Source organism: Cloeon dipterum, chromosome X (assembly GCF_949628265.1).
Source record: "Cloeon dipterum chromosome X, ieCloDipt1.1, whole genome shotgun sequence".
NCBI lineage: Eukaryota > Metazoa > Arthropoda > Insecta > Ephemeroptera > Baetidae > Cloeon > Cloeon dipterum.
Window position 1 is genome coordinate 20404532 of NC_088790.1, and position 18843 is coordinate 20423374.

The following is an 18843-nucleotide window of genomic DNA, read 5'->3' on the forward strand; positions in this document are numbered from 1 at the left end:
GCTATTCAGATGAAGCATCATTCGAACCATTACTAAGTAGATAACATGCAAAAACAAAAAGAATCGGGTTTGAAATAGAAACACACCTGTTTGCCATTTTCAATAATAGAGTGTTTAATGAAGTAATTAATAATAATAATAATTAATAATCATAATAATAATTATGGTCTGCAGTTATGCTTTTTGCGCAACACAAAAGAACCACTGATCGTCCGTCTGGGGCGAGTCCTGCGAAATGCGGGGGCGGCGGCGCCCCCGGTCAGGTGAAGCATTGTCTCTCACTTGGTGGCTTGTTATTGTTTCGGCACGACACCACTTTAACGTTCTTGATGGCTTTTTCATCACCAAACGCAGCTAACGAGTTGGCCACATCTTCCCCGTATCTTGGGGGTCCCCCGCTGCCGCCTCCTGGCCCCCTGGTGTATGTCGTCATGTGTGCTGAACCCGGCGCCGTCCGGTTCGGCGCCACTTTCAGCCGCGTCAGCTCCTCCTGCTGCAAAAGACAAAGAAGGGACTAATTAGAGAAACCAGCACAGATGCCAGGAAAACCATCTTGATTAAAAAACTAAGAATGGGTATTACAATAATTTATGCAGGTATGGCCAAACTTTTAAGGTACTGAGGGAAAATTTCACTGCCAGAAATGATATTCGCTTAACAATATTGTTTTGTAAAATTCAATTTAATTAAGAGTACAATTATTTAATCCCAAATTAAATCTAAAACACACTGACTGGATCGTCAGCTGTAAAACCCTAGAATTCCTCATTTTGCCTGACTGACCAGAAATGTACTAACAGTTTGTTTCAGAATGATACACGCACACATGAAGCCACTTTAGAAGCTTTGCTTGTTTGGTTTGGAATATTTGAATCATGTAAGAATGAAATAGTAAGAGGGATTAAACATAGATTTAGAAATGTATTTTGGTAATAAAAATGAGCACTTACAATTAGCGTAAGGTATCAAAGTGTAGATAAATATTTAAATATTTGATCAGCTTAAATAAATAGCAAACTTTTTAACTAGATCACGGTTTTCTTCCAAACGAGCCAAAAAGAGCCCGGAGTAAAGTTTGTTAAGTCTCTATTAACTTAATTTCACTGAAAATACTTTTAAGGATGAAGTCTGATATTAAATTTTTATTACGCAGCAAACCTCAAATGAAAATTTGTTCTCAAGAATATATTATAAGTTTCAGGATTTTAACTCTTTAGACTTCAGTTCGTGTTTATTAAAGATAAAAATTGAAAGTAAAATCAGTGTATGCGTGTAAAGGTAAGAGTCTAGCGAATATCATTTTTTTTATTTTGGATTTTTTATTCATAAACTTTGAGAAATTTTAAAACTTTGCAAAAGATCTCTTCTAAACAAAATAAATTACAAACAGAGGGATATTATGTGGATATTCCTCTAAATTGTATTTTTATAAAAGTTGTTTGATGACAAGATTTTGTATTTTTTTTATTCTGGTTTTAATCATTTCAATCCATAATATTGTATTTTTAACTTTGAGCATCTACGTGTATCTGAATGGAGAGTAAATAAAATATAAATAAGTAAATTTATTTTTGAATAAGGCTGTGAAAAGACGCAAGCACTGATCAACAAATAGCGGTAAAAAGCCAATAAGTTACCTGATCTGGTGTCCTGTAATTGAAATCGCCGTTGTGTCTTGTATTTTCGGGCACTTGGATAGAGACAGGCAAATTTTTTGACAGGCTGTTGCACACGTCTCGGCTCCGCAACTGCTGCTCAGTGGCCGCGGCCACGACCCTCCTTTCGGCCTCCCTGGCCGCTCTTCCTTGGAATGCGAATGTCTGCAACGAAAGGACAAACGGGTGGTTGGTCGAGATATTTTTAAGAAGAGAAAAATATACGAACGTGCTGGTGCACAACAAAACAGAGGAGGGAGAGAGGCTCACAAGCAGCGCTGGAAGACGGGGTAAACAGAGTCACAGGCCGGGCCTGAGGGTCGGCGGCGGCTGCGGCGGCGACGGTGACCCCTTTGCCTGCCCGAGCTGGGGGCTGGAGCACGGGGGGCTGCGAGTGGTGCGGGCCGTGGGGCCTCCGGGCGGAAAGTGAGAGTTGGCAGGCGGCAGCACGTGCGGCGGAGTGCAGGTGCAGCGACCAGACGAGGGGCAGACGGCTCGATAAGCCTGTCTCGCCGCTTCCCCTCTCCTATCGATCCGCCCCCGGCTGCCCGCCCGCCCGCCCGCCAGTCCGTCCATCCGCCAGCCCGCCCGCAATCAGAGCTCCCCCGCCTCCGACCGCCAGCCAGCCACCCCCGCCAGTCACTTTCGGTCCCAACCGGCGTTTCCCCCAACCAGATAATTTGTCTGCACCTCCTCGATCTTTCTCTTTTTCACTCGTGCCGTGCGCGATTTTCGGGATTATGTATTTCACTCCGGCGCGGCGGCCCGCCGGGCGACTCTTGCTTGCTCGGCCAGACTCGACTGGCGTTTGCTCTTTCTTGCCTTGCTTTGGCTTTCACTGCGGGTGTAACGTACGGACCGTCGCTGCCGCCGCCGCCGCCGCGGTCTCGGATGGGCGCGATCGATACCGGCGGTTGGCCTGCTTTACAGGCTTTCCGTGAGAATTCGTTCCGTCTCCTTCTCTCTCTCTGCCACTTTCGCTCTAAATACGGCATCTGAAGAGAATTCCGGTCATCGCAGCCCAGACCGCCGACGATATTGCATCGAGTGTAAACAGAAAACCTTAATCGCCGCTCTGCTCTATTTAATGTGAATTCGCAATTGCAAAGACAGGACTCACCTTTTGATCCAAGGAATTGGTTCAACTGTCTCTAACGTATTTTTATAGGTCCGCTTAAGTGCGCACGCAATCTATCGTTTTAACGACCCGTGATTAAGAATCACGAGCGGTTAAAAAATGAGTTTTGCTCGCAAATTATTGCGCTGAGGGCTCCAGTAAAAATTTCGCCTATCCTTTATCCACGCAGAACAGAACCGTTACGATAATTTTTGCCCTTTTTACTTTCAACTGGTTTACAAATATAATCTAACTTGTGTGCATTTTGGTGGTTGGCCCAACAAAATAGTCCTTGGTTGCAAGGGGCTTATGAGAAAATGAGAAAACGGATAGTTGTAAATTCAGACTTTGAAAAGAAACAATAACTGCCATTGTGCTGGTCAATAGTTGCCTATTGTCTGGAGCTACGCATGCCAAATGTGTGTCCACACTGGCCTGAAAACAACTAATAGCTATTGAAACACGTCACGGCCAGACATTGTTTACAAACACGACACAATAGCAGGCAAGAATGATTTGCAGTTCTCCAGCTTTGTCAGAATGCTACTACAAAAGTGTCACTAGGGGCAGAAACGGGTCAGCTTTAAATTGGACTCGTGATGACTTGGCATGCTGCTAAATTATACAAAAGGCGCGCTTACTAGCTTCTTTTCTCATTTAACCATGCGAGCCAAGTGCATGCATTATTTTTTCCTTCTGTTCTCTGCCGTATTTGCATGGCACGAGTGGAGAACGCAGCTGACTTGTTTTTCTGCAAATATTGCAGAGAGACGATAAAAGAGCTCAGTCAGCGTCGCAGGCAGAACGGAGCACGAAGCAGGAGCACGCTCGGCGAATAAAAGGTAATGAAACTGCGCGTCGGCACTCGAGTTATGCAACCCGCTCGACGCGAAAGCCGAGCAGGTTGCGTTGCCATTGTGCAGGGGCACTGCCGCGCGCGCAGTCGAGGTAGAAAAATGTGTCGCCGGCGAGCTTGAAACGAGGTTTTTATGTGAAAAGCATTCGAGGCCCTTCACAATGGGAAGCACAACTTTTGTGCCGCTGCCGCCGCCGCCACTGCTGCTGCTGCTGCTACAGTTTTCCCCGCGGTAGTGATATATTCGGTGCGGTGCTTGAAAGCGTCCGGCATTGTTTCCAGCCTCGGTTGCGACAGCCACTGTTTACCTCGTGCGGAAAAGCGCGTGTGTGCACTGCGTACTGGGATTATCGCGAAAAATTCCGCCGCCGCCGCTGTCGCCGCCGCACCAGCAGTAATCAATGCGATATTTTAATGGAAGCCCGATTTCTTTTGAAAGCTGTCACGACGCGCGATGAACAGATGCGTGCACCGAGAGACGCGTTTTAAAAGCTTTTTTCATCTGGAAGTAATGCTCCTATACACGACTCGAGGAGCGATATTGTTTCCTTTTTCGATTGCGCTAAAACTCGCAATTTAAAAGTGTGACGGGATTGCGAAGAATCGATTATCGTTCTGCGTTGCGCCATCAGGTGGCTACAGCTGCCACAGCTACTTGCCAACGGAAATTTTACTTCCAATAATTATGCGTAAATCCGATATTTCAAATTTGGACAAAATAAATTCTATTTTTTTAACTCAACTAAACGGATGTGCTGATTGTGAATTACGCATCTCAATCTTTGTCCATATATCATCTTAGTAAAGCGAGACGGCATAAATTGTATACACGTAATTTGTTACAGCACATAGTGAGAACGATGCAGTTTTTTGCAGTATATTATTGCAACACTTCTTGTCTGGCGCTTGTGGAGTCTCGAGTGACAAAAATATCCTGCAACAACAGCAAAATTCTCCTCACGTGCAGCAACTTTTCTTTCTATTTAAAAACATTAAAAAATTCCTTACAAAAATGAGGATTTAGTTCATCTAACAGTCAACACAATTTTTTAGAATTTCTCATCACCATTTTTTAATGGAATTCAACCATTTTGATTATTTTCCTCAGACATAAGTGTCAACGAAATGCCGAGCGTAGTTACTGTAAGCGCATGAAAAGAGTAAAAAATAGGCGCATTGATGAAATAACTTGCGCAGTGACATCGTGAACAACTCACAAACGACGCACTACAGTTGAATGTGCAGAGAGATGCCGAGTGAATGAATGTGTTCTTTCTAAACGGACCCGCACACTCGACGAAATCTGAAGTCTCGCAATTTTCACTATTTGTGGCATTTACAGAGTTAGAATATTTTTACTTCACTCGAATTTGGGTACAAGGGCGTGTAATGGCGCTAGACAAAACACTTTTCAGCTTGAAAATTGCAAAATTGAGTATTTGAGTGCTCGCTTGTTGGTGTTAGTCCAAGACAATTTCCTAAATAAAAGAGGGAAATTTTACAAATCTAAGTATGAACGAAAACTCAATCGCATCGGTCACATTTTAAGAGAGGTTTGCCATGCTTATGATGCCAAAATTTGACGAGTATTTCAAGTTGAAACAACTTTTTAGCAGTTAGAATTTAAGGCAAAACGCTTCTGCACTCAAAATGAATACGAAATACAAGAGAAATGAATGAAATTGAAATTTTCTATACCGAATCAGAGTTCATCTCGCCTGCCAGTGCGTCTAGTTATGAGCTGCTAGTCCTGACTCCTGACGATTCAAGATAACGACTGCGACACACAGATTTTTCACAGGCTTGTAGACGCCGCGTGATTTGGGGGTGGAAAATATCTAACATTGTTGTCAGGTCAACGGAAACGAGATTTTCAATGCACTTTGTAAACAGGCCAATGGTCGACGCGGATGCTGCAGGCTGGATTGAAGACCCTCGTTGAGCTATTGTCATGGAGCGCCTTTTTTGGAGCGAAAAGGCTTTTTGTCACGCACCGACAAGACAAAACACGTGTGCGCCTCAGGGCAAAAACAGCCCCTTACACACATCTGCTCCTGTGGGTCGCCTAACGATCGATTCAATTTTGTTATGTGAATGAAGATTTAAGCTATACTCACAGCGTTAGGGACTGAATGAATAGATATCCTCTTGGCCCAAAGTTTTCAAAAGGAAGTTTTTATAGGAATTTTCCATGATGTAACGAATTTCTTAAGAGAAAAGAAAATCAGGAAAGGAATTGTAAATAAAAAAAATTTGTACTGATAAGGTCACAAAGGAAAAAATAACCAAATTTGACTTATTAATGTGCTGTAGAGGCTTCTTCATTTTTGTCAACGACCTTTTTAGTCTAGCTAGCGCTACCTCTTTGTTTTTTATCCTCAGTTAACTTCCATTCTTTTGAAATCCTCTATTTTTTCAAATTTCTTTCTCCTCCTATCTGAATCTTTGATAAATTAGATTTGGGGCCATTTCTTGAAAATCTTCCTTTCTTGGAAAACGCCATTTTCCTAATGGAATATAATAAATTAAGATTTTTTGTAATAGGCGCAATGGTAGAATTTGAATTTTTCGTGTACGTAAACGAGGAATTGTTCATATTTTAAATGTTTCTCTAAACATAAGTGTGAGAAATAATTTTTTTCGGCTTGTCTAGCTTTTCCTCGAATGGACACTTTGTTAAGACTCACAAGAGCCAATCTAATACGTAACGAACCCCATCACCCTGAGTCACATACCCCTCATCTTAGCGCTGCTTGTGAACCTTTATGCGTAAAACGCAACGGGACTTAACGGACTGTGACTAAGAATTTCAAAAATGGCCAAAAATGAAATTAAGGTGATATATTATCACAAGTTTCTATGAAGTGCAGAAAATTCTAGCTTTCAACGCTGCAGTTCAAACTGTATAGTTTTAAACCGCTGCCATTGTAAGTATTTTTTTAAGCGTGAGCAATATTTAACAAAAAATTGTTTAAAAAGAAAAGGAAAATAGCAGCTGTTAAAAATCGTTTAAAACTTATTGAAATTTTAAATTTTCACCCTTATTTCAGTCAAAATTGGCCATGTCAAGCAAAAATAAGTGGCAAACCTTGCCAGGTCTCACCTGATCAGTAAAGGAGTCGGAGTGGGAGCAGTCAGGCGCTTGGGGTGCGCAATGGGGACAGAGTGGGAACACGTTGGTCCCACGGGCGACATCGCCGCTACAGCAGGGGGCGTGCCCGGGGCGGCGCGCCCCCATCAACAAGCTGCGACACACAGTCCAGAAGCGGGGGGCGGCCGGGGTCGGCCTCACCGACGGGCCATCGAGCTGAGGGCGGCCGTTCAGCTCTGCGCTGCTGCCCACCGCGGCCACTCTACTGCCCTCGATCGCGTCTAGGGGGCGCGGGTGGCCAGCCTGCTGGGCACAGTGCTGCCACCAGCCGCACTGCACATGCGCGCTCTGCCCTACGCCGAGCACGCACACCACGAACACCCAGATCCAAACTGAAACAGATTATGAAAAAATTTCAGTGATTTCCAGTCATTCTTGTCAAAGCCAAGAAAATATTCAGGTTATCGACTGTGAGTCTCTGCAAATTATTCTAATATAACTGGTTTATAAGGAGTTATAGGAATGCGCCATCTTGGAATTATTGAACAATGTATAACGAAATAAAATGGAATATGAACTATGAGTTGTTAAGAGTTGGAAGTTTCAATTTAAATTTCCAATAGTATAATGACGTGTTGAAATAAACATGGCACGCCGAGTAATTTTGAATTTACCACTTGTATGAGTCATTTTTGAGAACTTTATGCCAATAAAATTAGAACCGAAATCTATCAGATTAGCCTATCACCTAACGTTGGCATGATGACGCACAACGCTAGACAAAACAGACATCTCTTTGACATTAGCTAAGATAGTTGTCAATATTAGATTTCAAACATGTTCTCACAATCGACACAACATAACGATAAAATTGGTGTTCTCGCAGGTTATCTTTAGATTACAAGGTTGTAAACAGAAAATAAACATTCCAACGAAATTTCATAATGAAAAATCCATTATTTCTACCCCACGTCACAATCATATCCTGTGCTTTTACTTAAAAAGTATATAATATTTTAATTTCAAAAATTTTCCAGTCTGTTTGCGATGCATGGGGAGGTTGGGGTTGCTTTGTTCTATTCGCAAACCTTCGCGTACAAAATTTTCGAATTTTGAAAGAAGAATAACACTGCGAATACGAAACCTAGGATAATGTATTTTTTCAATGCATAAATCAGTCATTAAGTGTTGATTTCAAGTTCCTAATTCCTCAATTATTGCTGTTCAAACGACAATAGGATAGAACTCGTATACCATGAAAAAATTAGTCAAGCAATGGAAATTTTGATCTCCAGCTTGCTTCTCAAAGCATTGCACTTATTTCGACAATGGTAATTCAGACAGTAAAAGCTTAGAACTAAAACGAAACGAACTAATGTTTAAAACCGTATGGACCATTCCCCTTTGAGTTTCATGGTATTAAGATATAAACAGCAGTTTCATCGTATTGTTTTCGAGGTAATTTTATTGTAAAAATCCTGTGTCAACGCAATGAATCGCGTCACGTGGTCGATAAAAGCGCGGCATCATGAAGAGAAAAATTAAGAATAGAAATAGTGCTAATTTTTATAACTTCCAGTGTACAAAAACAAAATAGCACATTCTTCGGTGGCGCGTGCAAAGTTCATAAACTTCCATCTCGTGTCTGCGGTGGCAGGCGCAGAAATTCAAAATTCAGGCAAGCTATGGATGCGACGGAACGAGCTGATTAACGCGTTCCGTCGCCGCCGGAACTGGTTTGGTCTGGCGATGGCGAGGGGGGAGGCAGCGGACAGGTCCAAGGCCTTGGATGCTCACGCGAGCCGATTTTGGCGGCAAAAAGCGAGGAAAATGCTTTGCAATGGAGGGTCAAGGCTCGCGCGCGCGGGGTTGGCGCGTCAGCTGACTCGGAGGCAGGCTCGCTCGCGCTAGGGCGGCCGGGGGTGCGCGCGGCGAGGGGAAGGGGTGGGTGCCTTGCCAGACGAGTCTCCAAAAATAACCAGAGAGAGCAGGAAAAGAAGAGCGGGCGACTCAGCGCCGGCAACTCAGACTGCGAACAGACTCGCGGCCTGCTCTTCTTTGTCTTGCGTGCTCTCTCTCTCTCTCTCTCTCTCTCTCTCTCTCTCTCTCTCTCTCTCTCGCACTCCGTGGGCAAGAAGCTTACTTTTGCTGCCACCGACCCACTGACGACGACAGCACACCGAGACAATTTATGCCGAGAAGGCTAGACGCGCGGCCTGCCGTCTTTTGCGCGCAATTTTTGCCGAATCGCTCGCCACCGGTAATGATTCCGTGCTCAAGGGTGGCTTCTGGGGGTTGCCTCGCGAACGGATGAATCAAACTCGGCGGCCGGATGACAAATCCCGAAGAGGCGCAAACAAAAACAAATGCTCGGCTCTAGCGCTTATATATAAATCTTTCGCGGGTCTAAAATGAGATCTGAATTTCAACAGAAGCGAGGCACAATGAGTATTCGCAAGCCAGAAATAACCTAACGGCGCTCAACTGTCTGGACTGTCGGGTTAATTTGCAACTGAAATAGAGCCAATCAATTTTTGCGGCCAAGAAAAAAATAAGAGGGGTTAGGATGCGGTCTTTTTTTACTAAGATCACAATCTTTTCCTGACGCTGACCCTTTTTATAGAGGGGGCATCAAGAATGTAGCAATTTCTTCCAAAAATACACCCCACTGGTGATTTTTTTTTGCCAGCGCCACGTGCGATTGTTGTTCGGCACGCGCGGAATGCAACCGAACGCACCCCCTTTGCGGACGGGCCTGTTGGTCGCGCACGCAAATCGAATTCCGATGCGCGCGATTGAGGGTCAGGAGAGTGAAAGTCGGCCCGATCGAACTGCGTGTTTGGTGTGTACGCGCGAGTTGCGAGTGAGTGTGATTCACCCCTGGCGCGGCCGGTGCGGTGCAGGTCGGGCGGCTGCATGCACCGCCGCCGCTTTTAGCCGTGTGGCCACCGACTTCCAATCTGTGCGCCTTCGAAACTGATTCGTCGTCGTCGTTGGACGTTCTGCCCGCTGGCGAGTGACCAAATCGCTCTCGCACCATCTCCTTGAGTTTATACGGCGAGCAGGGAGACACGCACGCAGAGAGAAACCCTCACACGCTTGACTTGATCCACGTGAATCGCTTCGGATTCGGCCCATGCGGCGGACAAGTGGTTCGTGTGTTCAGAACAAGGTGGGTTTGGTGATGATTTAGATCTGACTGCGCTGAGAGATGAGACTCGTGGTTGTTTTTGTGCTCCAAACACTGGTGTCTATTAGAAATTTCTTAAAAAAATTATTTTCAAATTAGGAACAATGTCTTCAGGCTTGTCCCAAGGTGCAGGAATATTAGGCTTAACTGATAATTTTAATTAAATCAATTGATACATTTTGCATTTATGTATAAAAATTTTTAATCTTTATTTCTAAAAATCTTTGCATGAAAATTGCGAACAGTGTAAGGAATTTACCTTCGTTTCATATATTTTTTCCATATCCATTTATTAACTCATATTAATTCCTTAAATTTCCAGGGAGCACGGCATGAATCCACAAGACATTATTCACATTTTAATTTACAATGTACCTTGTTAAAATTTACAGGAAAATCTGGAGAAGGTCTCTCTTTTTTAAGAGTTAATATCCAACGTAAACTGCTATCTTAAAACACAGTTGAGTTGGTTTTGTAGACTTTGGCACAGCTGGTAACCTAACTGATTGTGACTGATTTTGGAATTTCAAAATATTTCACTACCTGTAACTTGTGCTCCTATTAAGTTTATTTTTTATGTATTTGTCAGTACTCAGAAGTCTGCTTGTGACCGACTTGGAGGAGGAGGGGATGTTTTCGACTCTGTAAACCTTCGCGTAGATAATGTGTGGGAAATTCCGTACTATATAACAGGTTTTTCCTAATTTTCCAGCATTTTTCCTAATTTATTGAAATATTAAATGGTAAGAAAACACGGGAGAGCAATGCTTGCGATTAAAATACATTTAAATAATTTCGGCCAAATCGTGACAGTGATATGTTGAATTACAGCCTAGTTCCCATTAAAGTTTTAAGATGAATCAATTTTTACTAATATATTTTAACAAAAATCCTGAGACTAAGCAATTAACTTTCGAGTTTTTGAATGGAATTTTCAGAGCAGATGAAAGTATTTATTTTAGAGGCGGGACCGGCTTAGCCGAATGTTTATCCCAGCGGCGGCTGTCCATTTTAACCGGCGGCTGGCACGGCTGACAATATTTTCACGTGAAGTTTGATAGTGCTTAACGGCACGAAGGGCCGGAAGACGTTTTTTCTGCTGCACTTTTTAAATTTTTTTACCCTTTTTCACCGGCGGCTGGTGCAACTTAGCCGGCTGTCCGCGTGACCCGAAATTTGCCGCCTGGCGAGGCGAAGCGCGGCTGGCTGAGACCTTTAAAGTATTTTCGATTTTTTACAGCAGTAGTGTCTTAAAAAATATCACCTTTGAACTTTGCTTTGGAATCGTGTTACCTGCAGTCCTTGTCCCAATGTCAAAATAATTATCAAATCACTTGAAAAGATTTTAATCTTAATATAATTTCCCTGGATTTGAGCTTCTCCTAATCGTATCTTATCCAAGGAGATTAGGATTTACAGTTACCCACGTCATCTATAAATTTAGTTTCGATCAAATATATTCTGAGAGGAGCATTTTATTTTATACAAAACACTTCCACTCAATATTTGTTTTTGAACCCTGTAAAAATATTTAATCTCAGTGTCTTGTCGGGTCGTCAGGCATATATACTTAGCGGGTCTCTTTTAACTTTCTAAGGCTTTTATTGACAAAAATAACCTATAACAATAAAAAATGGTCAAATGCGTTTTATATCGCTATATCTTGTTACACTGGCAGAGGGCTGGATACATTAAAATTTTTTTAAGAAATCCCCATTTTCCCTGCCTTGCCTTTGCGGTCGACCCTTCATATCATCGGTGCTGTTTCATCTCTCGGTGAATAGCAACGGCGCGAGCTCAGTCACTCAGCTTTGCTGCGGGGCGAGTGCACCCTGATTTCAATTAGCCGTGCACGGCGTGTTGCATAACCTGCTTTGCGCGAGCTGGGGGGGGGGGGTGGCTTGAAGCACACCGTGCCGTGCACACTCTACTACTCCACATAATATCACACGCGCGCGTGCGAAGAGGGAAAGAGCGACCGCATGCACTAATCACGCTGGAAACAAAGCAACGGCAGCGGCGGCGGCGGCAGCAACGAGACGCCCCAAAGCAATTCGCATTGAAAAGTAAAGCTCTTTCAGGGCCCCGTCACCGCCATTAGCTTCAAAGTGGGTTTCGCAAAAAGGGGGGCATGCAAGTGAGAGAAGCAAACGTGTGCCTCGGCCACGATGAATAAGTGTGTGTATGTGCGCGCGAGTAATAATCGCGGGGTCAGTGACCCCCGCGGTCCGTACGTGCCGCCCAAATCCGCACAGGAAAAACTCACTCGGCTGCTTCGTTCGTTCGTTCGTTTGGTCCGTGTGCGAAAAAGATTTGGGTTTGCAGCCGCCACCGCCACCGCCGCTACGGCAGCGCGCCGCATTTATTTGTTTCGAGTCAGGTGAACCCGCTTGAAAGAACGTTGGCCTTGCTCGGCTGGCTTTTATGACTCGTGAAAACATGCAAGCGAGACAGAGCAGCTCTTTCTCCCTGCGCTGGAGTTTTTCGCCGACAAATTTGCCGCTTCGCGCATTTGTTGCCGCTTTTACGTGCACATTGCCCTCTCTTTTTTTTATAATATTCTGACGCCACAAGCACATCAAATGCTTCCAAAATCTGCGAATTTGGGTATAGTATTTTCTGTTTTATTTTCGAAATAGCAGGGTTTTTCCACACACGGTTTTACCCGACCCGTTTTTTTTCGGTTTTTTCCAGGTTAAAAAACCCAATAAATCCCACTATATTAACCAAGGCTCCAATATGTTCAGTATAAACAATAAAAAAATGCGGAACAATAATAAAATGGTGTTTTTAACGCAAAAAAGTAATGCTGTATTTTAGCGCATTGCAAATCTGGCAAGCCCTTGAGTATGGGGAATTCGTTTCTTAAAAAAATGCAGTGAACAGAACATCTGAAAAAACCTTAAACCCCATTTTACCCCCCAATACAACGAATAAAACCCAGGTGGGTCGACAAAATGTAAAAACCCCGAGTTTTTAGCAACCCTGCGAAATAGGGAAATGGTTGGAATTGCTAGTTCAAGACAATGTTTGCATTGTGGAGTCAGTTTTGAATATTTGAGGTCGTTTAATTTCGACAGAATCAGCCAAAAATTGTATATGATGTGTATATTTATGCATGAAACATTTCAGGAAGCAATTTAATAAAGTTAGCATATAGATCTTATTGTACATTTATCTGGCAGAAAGATTTTTTAATCACTGGAAAATAGGATATTTTAATTGCGACGAAATAAAAGCTTTACATTGGTTGATAACATTATTTCAAATTTTGAGCAATCTACCATATATTATGATTCGTGATTATAATCAAACCGCATTTACCAACCAATTAAAATTACTTTTGATTCAGGAAAATGTCAATTTTTACACTCAACTTCAACGAAAAAAACGAGTTGAGCTTTAAAATAAGATATTGACTGAAATTAACAGTTTGTTAATGGACCTATCGAAGGTTTGAAAAATTGCGAAAGAGAGGAGAGTATTGGTTGCTTTGAAAGAGCAGCGCTTGGGACGACTAGAGGAGAAAATTTTGGATTGAATTTCGACAGCGCGCACTTTCGCTCTAAAAATGATAAACTGGTTTGAATTCAGGTGCAATCGAAATTCAATCCAAATTTTCCCTAACAGATTGTCAAGAAGCGTAGCTTTCAGGCTGACGTTGAAAGATAATCCAAAAGCTAAACGGATCGTTGACGGGGGAATATAAGAGCGGGGGAACTTTCTTGCAGCAGCTTCCAAATTTGAATTGTACCACTTTTATTATTCTAGTTCATTTTTTAAATTAATCAAAGGAGAAATTGACGAGTTCCCCTGAGTGAGCTTTCTTGAGTAACGCCTTTGGCAACCCCTGGCGAACTTTTCAACAGCGCAAAGCCTGTTTGCTGCATGAATCAAGCACGTGCTCGCCGAATGTACGCGGAAACTGTGACGTCGCCCGATGCAAAAAACCGAATTAAAAAACGACGAGGTGACGTTAAATAAAACAAAATAACTTATCACCGCGGGGGTGGCGACGAGTAATAATTGCTGCATAAATTATTCAAACCGCTCAGCCGGTTCGCAACAACTGCCTGCGATGATTAAGGACCGTTAAAATAGCGAATGATGACCTTGAAATTAACCTTCAGCTGTGACGCAACGCCCAATTCCATGCATTTTTTTCCACCACTGAAATTTTGATTCGGGTTAAAGGTGAACAGAGAATTTAGTTTTGCAAACACGAGTTTAGTTTTTCAGTTTTCAACCGATCTTGAGAGAATAGTCTGGAGTAAAATTTTGCGCATTTATTTCTCAGTCGGTCGGTACAGTTTTTTGTCCTGAATTCTATTCCGTTCAAGAGAGTCATGTTGAAATGCTGTGCTTGGATTTGACTGCTCCATCTTTCTCGAGTCTTGCGAGCAGCCGCGTCGGCCTTCGCGAGCGCGTACTAGTGTGTACAATGTTGCGAACTCGTTTCGCATTGTCGGTTCAGCCGAATGGAATTGCTGGGCCTGGCTGGCTGGCTGGAGAGTGCAACCGAAAAGTGCGAGCGGTTTTGTGGCTGCGCAGATAGATGGGCCGCCCGCCGCCTGCCGCCGCACCAGCAGACACCAGACAGACACTCCACCTCACGCAGGCGCCACACACGACCAATTGCAACAGCCGTCTGACCCGCAGAAGGTCACTCGCTCTCTCGCTTTGGTGCTCGCTCGCTCCACCGCCGCCGCCGTTGCTTTAGTAGCAGTTGCTCGCTTGGTGTGGCTGTTTTTCTTTTTGCTGCCCCTCCGAAGCAGCAGCAGCGGCAGCGACTAACTCGGCCGCACATCAATAATTTGTCTGCTCCAGCACACTGCTGAGTAAGGGCAACCGCCAAATTATTGTTTGATGCCCGCCTGACACTTGATTTTGAATTTCCTTGGAATTTGAACGGTCCTTCAGTCAGTGTCGGAATAATCTTTAGGTTTTGCCCAAACGAATTCGGTTGAATAATAATGCCTAACGTCTATCAACACGCATAATATATGTTGTTAAAATAAAAGTTTGAATACTATGCACGTGTAAAAGGTTTTCCGAATCTGATTGAGCAAAACAGTGATTTCCCTTTCCTTGAATTAATTCACAAAACAGTGCTACATTCGTGTTTAGAACGTCCCCATTTTAAAGTTAATAAGGTTTTCAAGAAAGTTCCTTCCAACTGGCAACCTCTGACGTCAAAGAGCTACTGTAGAACAAAGCTTCGCTAAACATTTTTTTCCAAAATATTGAATTGACGCACTTGCCACCCAAGCAAACACACTTTCGCGAAACCCTTACGAAATCCGCGGTTTTGTGGGTCAAGTTCATGACGTCAATCTCAATTTGTGCACATTCAGCCGTTGAAACAAAACCAAAATGAATTATAATTGCGACCTGAAAACAACCGGACACGCTTCCGCGTCAGACGTGCTAAACGTAATTTACTTTGCCTCAGAGCACACGTGGTCAGTAGTGACAAATTAATAATAGAGGCCAGCTGACCGTCTGGGCTGCTTGCGTCTGCTAGCCAACCGAATGCCGGCCTAAATGGCTGTGTTTGGGTGCATTTCCTTGTGCACAGACTAAACACGGCCTCTGCAAACAAGAAGACTGAATAATGTGTATACTCATCTCCCAACCGAGATACTACTCTCTCGATACTCTCAGACGAGAGCCACGTGCCTCCCAACTTGTTTGACGTGTCGAATGTCGAAACAGATTGAAGATCAGGAGTTTTATGTAGAGTCTAAAATCGTCAAAAATTGCGGTTTTGCAAAATTTACTGGCCTAAATTCGATTTGAATTGAAAAAAAGGAATATCAAACTTGCAAGGACACTTCAAATATAGAAAAAGAGGAAAGGAATTTCTCTTCGAATTATAATTTTTGAGTTTTTAGAAAAAAAATGTACAGCTATCATGTCAGTAGTATGTAATTGTGTCGTTGAACAAGGAAAATGAAGGAAATGAAAGTAGCAGTTTAGTAAATTAAAATGAAGTACTTCAAAAACACTATCTACTTTGTAAATTATTTTTCTTTTGTGACAGGCATCGCGACAACGTTGAAAAGTAAAAACACGGACAAGATTGCAAGGCTCGGAAAAATTCCTTATCTGCCGACACGACATCGTCAAAATGTCCTCTGTCCTGTCCACATCTTATCTGTAAAATTATTGTTTTTTCGTGTCCGCAAATTAAAATCACGTACGGTCGAGGCGGAGTGGTTGGACCTTTTCGGGACGAGCCACGTCTGCTCCTATTGCTTCATTTCGGTGGGTTCGTCTGCAGGCGTATTTACCGTACGGGGTTCATCGACCTGCCCTTTCCTTTCGTTCCTGCCCGACGGCTGGCCAAGCCAGACGAGCGGGCGAGCAAGCGAGCGAGCGTCCCTCCAGCGTGCCATGCACCCAGCCACTTTTACTGCCTACACTTCCAAAACGGACAGACGCATTTAACCTCGCCCGCGGTAATTAATTTTACGAATAATTCACACCGATCACTGGGTGTTGCACAAGCCACTTGGCAACTCGGATTTTGCAACCTTGTGGCGAGTCGTCAGCTCCAGATGCGAAATTTCAAACGAGAGAAAAAAATGATACGGACATACGAAGAGTACAAAGATTATTTTCAACGGCGTAGCAAGAGTTTATCATTGCTGGTTTCCCTCCAAAACCAGATCCGCCCGGTTTTTGAAGGGTGTGGGGATTTTTCTTTATCAGTCTCCACAAAATTTAATTAATTTTTTCGTGTTGCCATGTTGTTATAATTATCGTGCCAAACAAGGACTTTGCCTCGTTTCATTGTAATTCTTATATTTTTCCGCATTTACATGTCATTTCTCATTTGCGACAAAAATGTTTTCCAGCCTGCAAAAAATTCAACCTGTGGTTCTTTGTTGCTTCGTGGTGATAATCAAAGGAGAGAATTTTTCGCTGCGGCAAGCCTCTCGCGGTCCCGAAATTCGACTTGGTGCCGTTCGCTCGGCCTGTTGTTGCGCGCTAAGCGACTGGGCCGCGTTTTTGTGGGCCGTGCGCACTCTGGCATTGCGGGGCGGGCCGCGGGCAGCGCGGCTCTGGGTGGCGATTTTCGGAGAGCGAGCACAATTGCAAAATGTCTGGTGTTCAAATATGTAGTAGTAGATCATAGAGTGAGAGAGAGCCGGGCGGGGGGTGAGCCAAATTTAGCCCGCCGTTGGGCCAACATGGCTGGCCCCGAGACACCAAGTATTCGCCAATGTCAGGACTCGGTTTGCCGCCAAAACCGCGGCCCCGGGCCCCCGTCAGTCGGCTCCTGGGCCTGTCCGGGTCCGGGCGGGGGCCGAGGCACCGCGACGGCGCCGCCCGCCGCCGCCACAGCACCACTTTCACTCGAGGCCGCGGCCGGCAAAAAAGCCGACGGCTCCGCTGGCGTGCTTTTCCATTTTAAAAATACTTTTTGGCCCTTTCGCGCCGCCCAGCACTGTCGAAATCGATTTTGCAATTATTTCGCCCATCGCTTTGGAATTTTTCGGCCGCCCACCAGGGCGCTCAGACCTGCCAGGGCCGATTGCGGAAGTCGCGGCCGCGATTGATTCGATTGCAGACCCGCGTCGGAAATAGGTCAAGTGATAGAGCCTCTTCGCACTTGTTTACACCTCGGAGTAATTTCTAAACACTCGTCCGAATGGACGGACGGACGGACGGTCAGACAATGGGCCCGTTTCTGCGCACATGGGCACGGCACCTCAAATCTCTACAGTAAAATATATTTATCAATAATTGACAACGAAAACAATCTCGTCAAAAATTATTTTAATTTGTTTTGAGAATTTTGATTTATTATGAATGATTTAATTATAAAATGTTAATTCATGTGCAATCGTGTCCGAGTGGAAACGGAGACCGTCGTAGACACTCACCAGCATGGCGCGCGGGGGCATTCGGGCTCATCGATGAGGCGGCGACTCTGGAGGCGGCCCCGCTAAATTGGGGGCGGCCGACGGCGCCGACTGCACTGTCGACACGGCCAACGATTCGGCATGCACTGGCCGCCTAGCGGCCGTCGGCGGCCGAAGCACTCATCACTCGCGACACTAGGGCCGTCGACGGCCGAAACTCGCACTCGTCTCGCCGGATTCGGCGCCACAATTGCAGAGACTGCGGCCGCGACTTAATAATAAGTCGCCGCGACTTCGCTCTCTCAGTCAGCCAGTCGACGCCCGTCACGCCTGCGCCGTGCACCGTCTGCGCGTCGGCCGACCGCAGCGCCGCTGCCGGATGTCTCGTTAGGCTGGCATTAGTCTGCCTGCATCCCTGCTAACTCGGAGCCGGCAGGACTTGCAAGCCCGCCATCTTTGCTCTTTCCAGGGCGACCTTCAACAATGCAAAAGCCACATTTCAATTTTATTTTCAAAGAATCATTATGGCGGCTCTACTTTTTCCGGTTGTAACATTTTCAGTGTCTCCTTCTCCCTTTCCTACACCAACTCAGGGTAGTTTGTCCCTTTAGAGGGCAGTTCCTCCTTTCGTCTGTGTGATCTGGGCTCTTTATTATGCGCCCGGTGGACCCCGAGGGCGCCTTCACGCCATCTGTGGAAGCCGGCGGGCACCGCGTGAGGGTCGGTCTGATTGTGAGTCGACGTTTAGTCTGTCGAGCGCGCACACGAACCAGACGACCCTATCGTAATTACAGGCAAATTTTATGCGCATCCTGCGACAATGTATCGACGACTCGCAGAGCATTTCAATGACTTTTTTGCATTCTTATTCTCGGCTCTTGGGCCGGGCTGGGCATAATGCCGCGTCTGCTTTCAGCGTGCGACTTTGTAGGCAGAGAGCTGGAAATATTTTCTTTTTTGTTCATGAATGTGGTGTTTTAATAGTGGCTGGCATTGGGGGAGGTAGCAGAGCTTTTAGTTCAGTTACGTCAATGCTTGTATTGTATTAACAGATATATAGGAA

General features: G+C 44.6%; 1 protein-coding gene across 1 annotated transcript; it reads right to left on the minus strand.

Moving 5' to 3' along the window:
* Window positions 1–89: 89 nt before the first annotated feature.
* On the minus strand, window positions 90–18083 carry LOC135945825 (uncharacterized). The gene is made up of 4 exons (XM_065493727.1): window positions 17802–18083; window positions 6732–7111; window positions 1638–1820; window positions 90–493 (listed from the first exon to the last, which is right to left on the minus strand). Exons 1-4 carry the CDS (start codon window positions 17830–17832, stop codon window positions 260–262), a joined length of 828 nt encoding a protein of 275 aa, XP_065349799.1. The 5' UTR covers window positions 17833–18083; the 3' UTR covers window positions 90–259.
* Window positions 18084–18843: the final 760 nt, after the last annotated feature.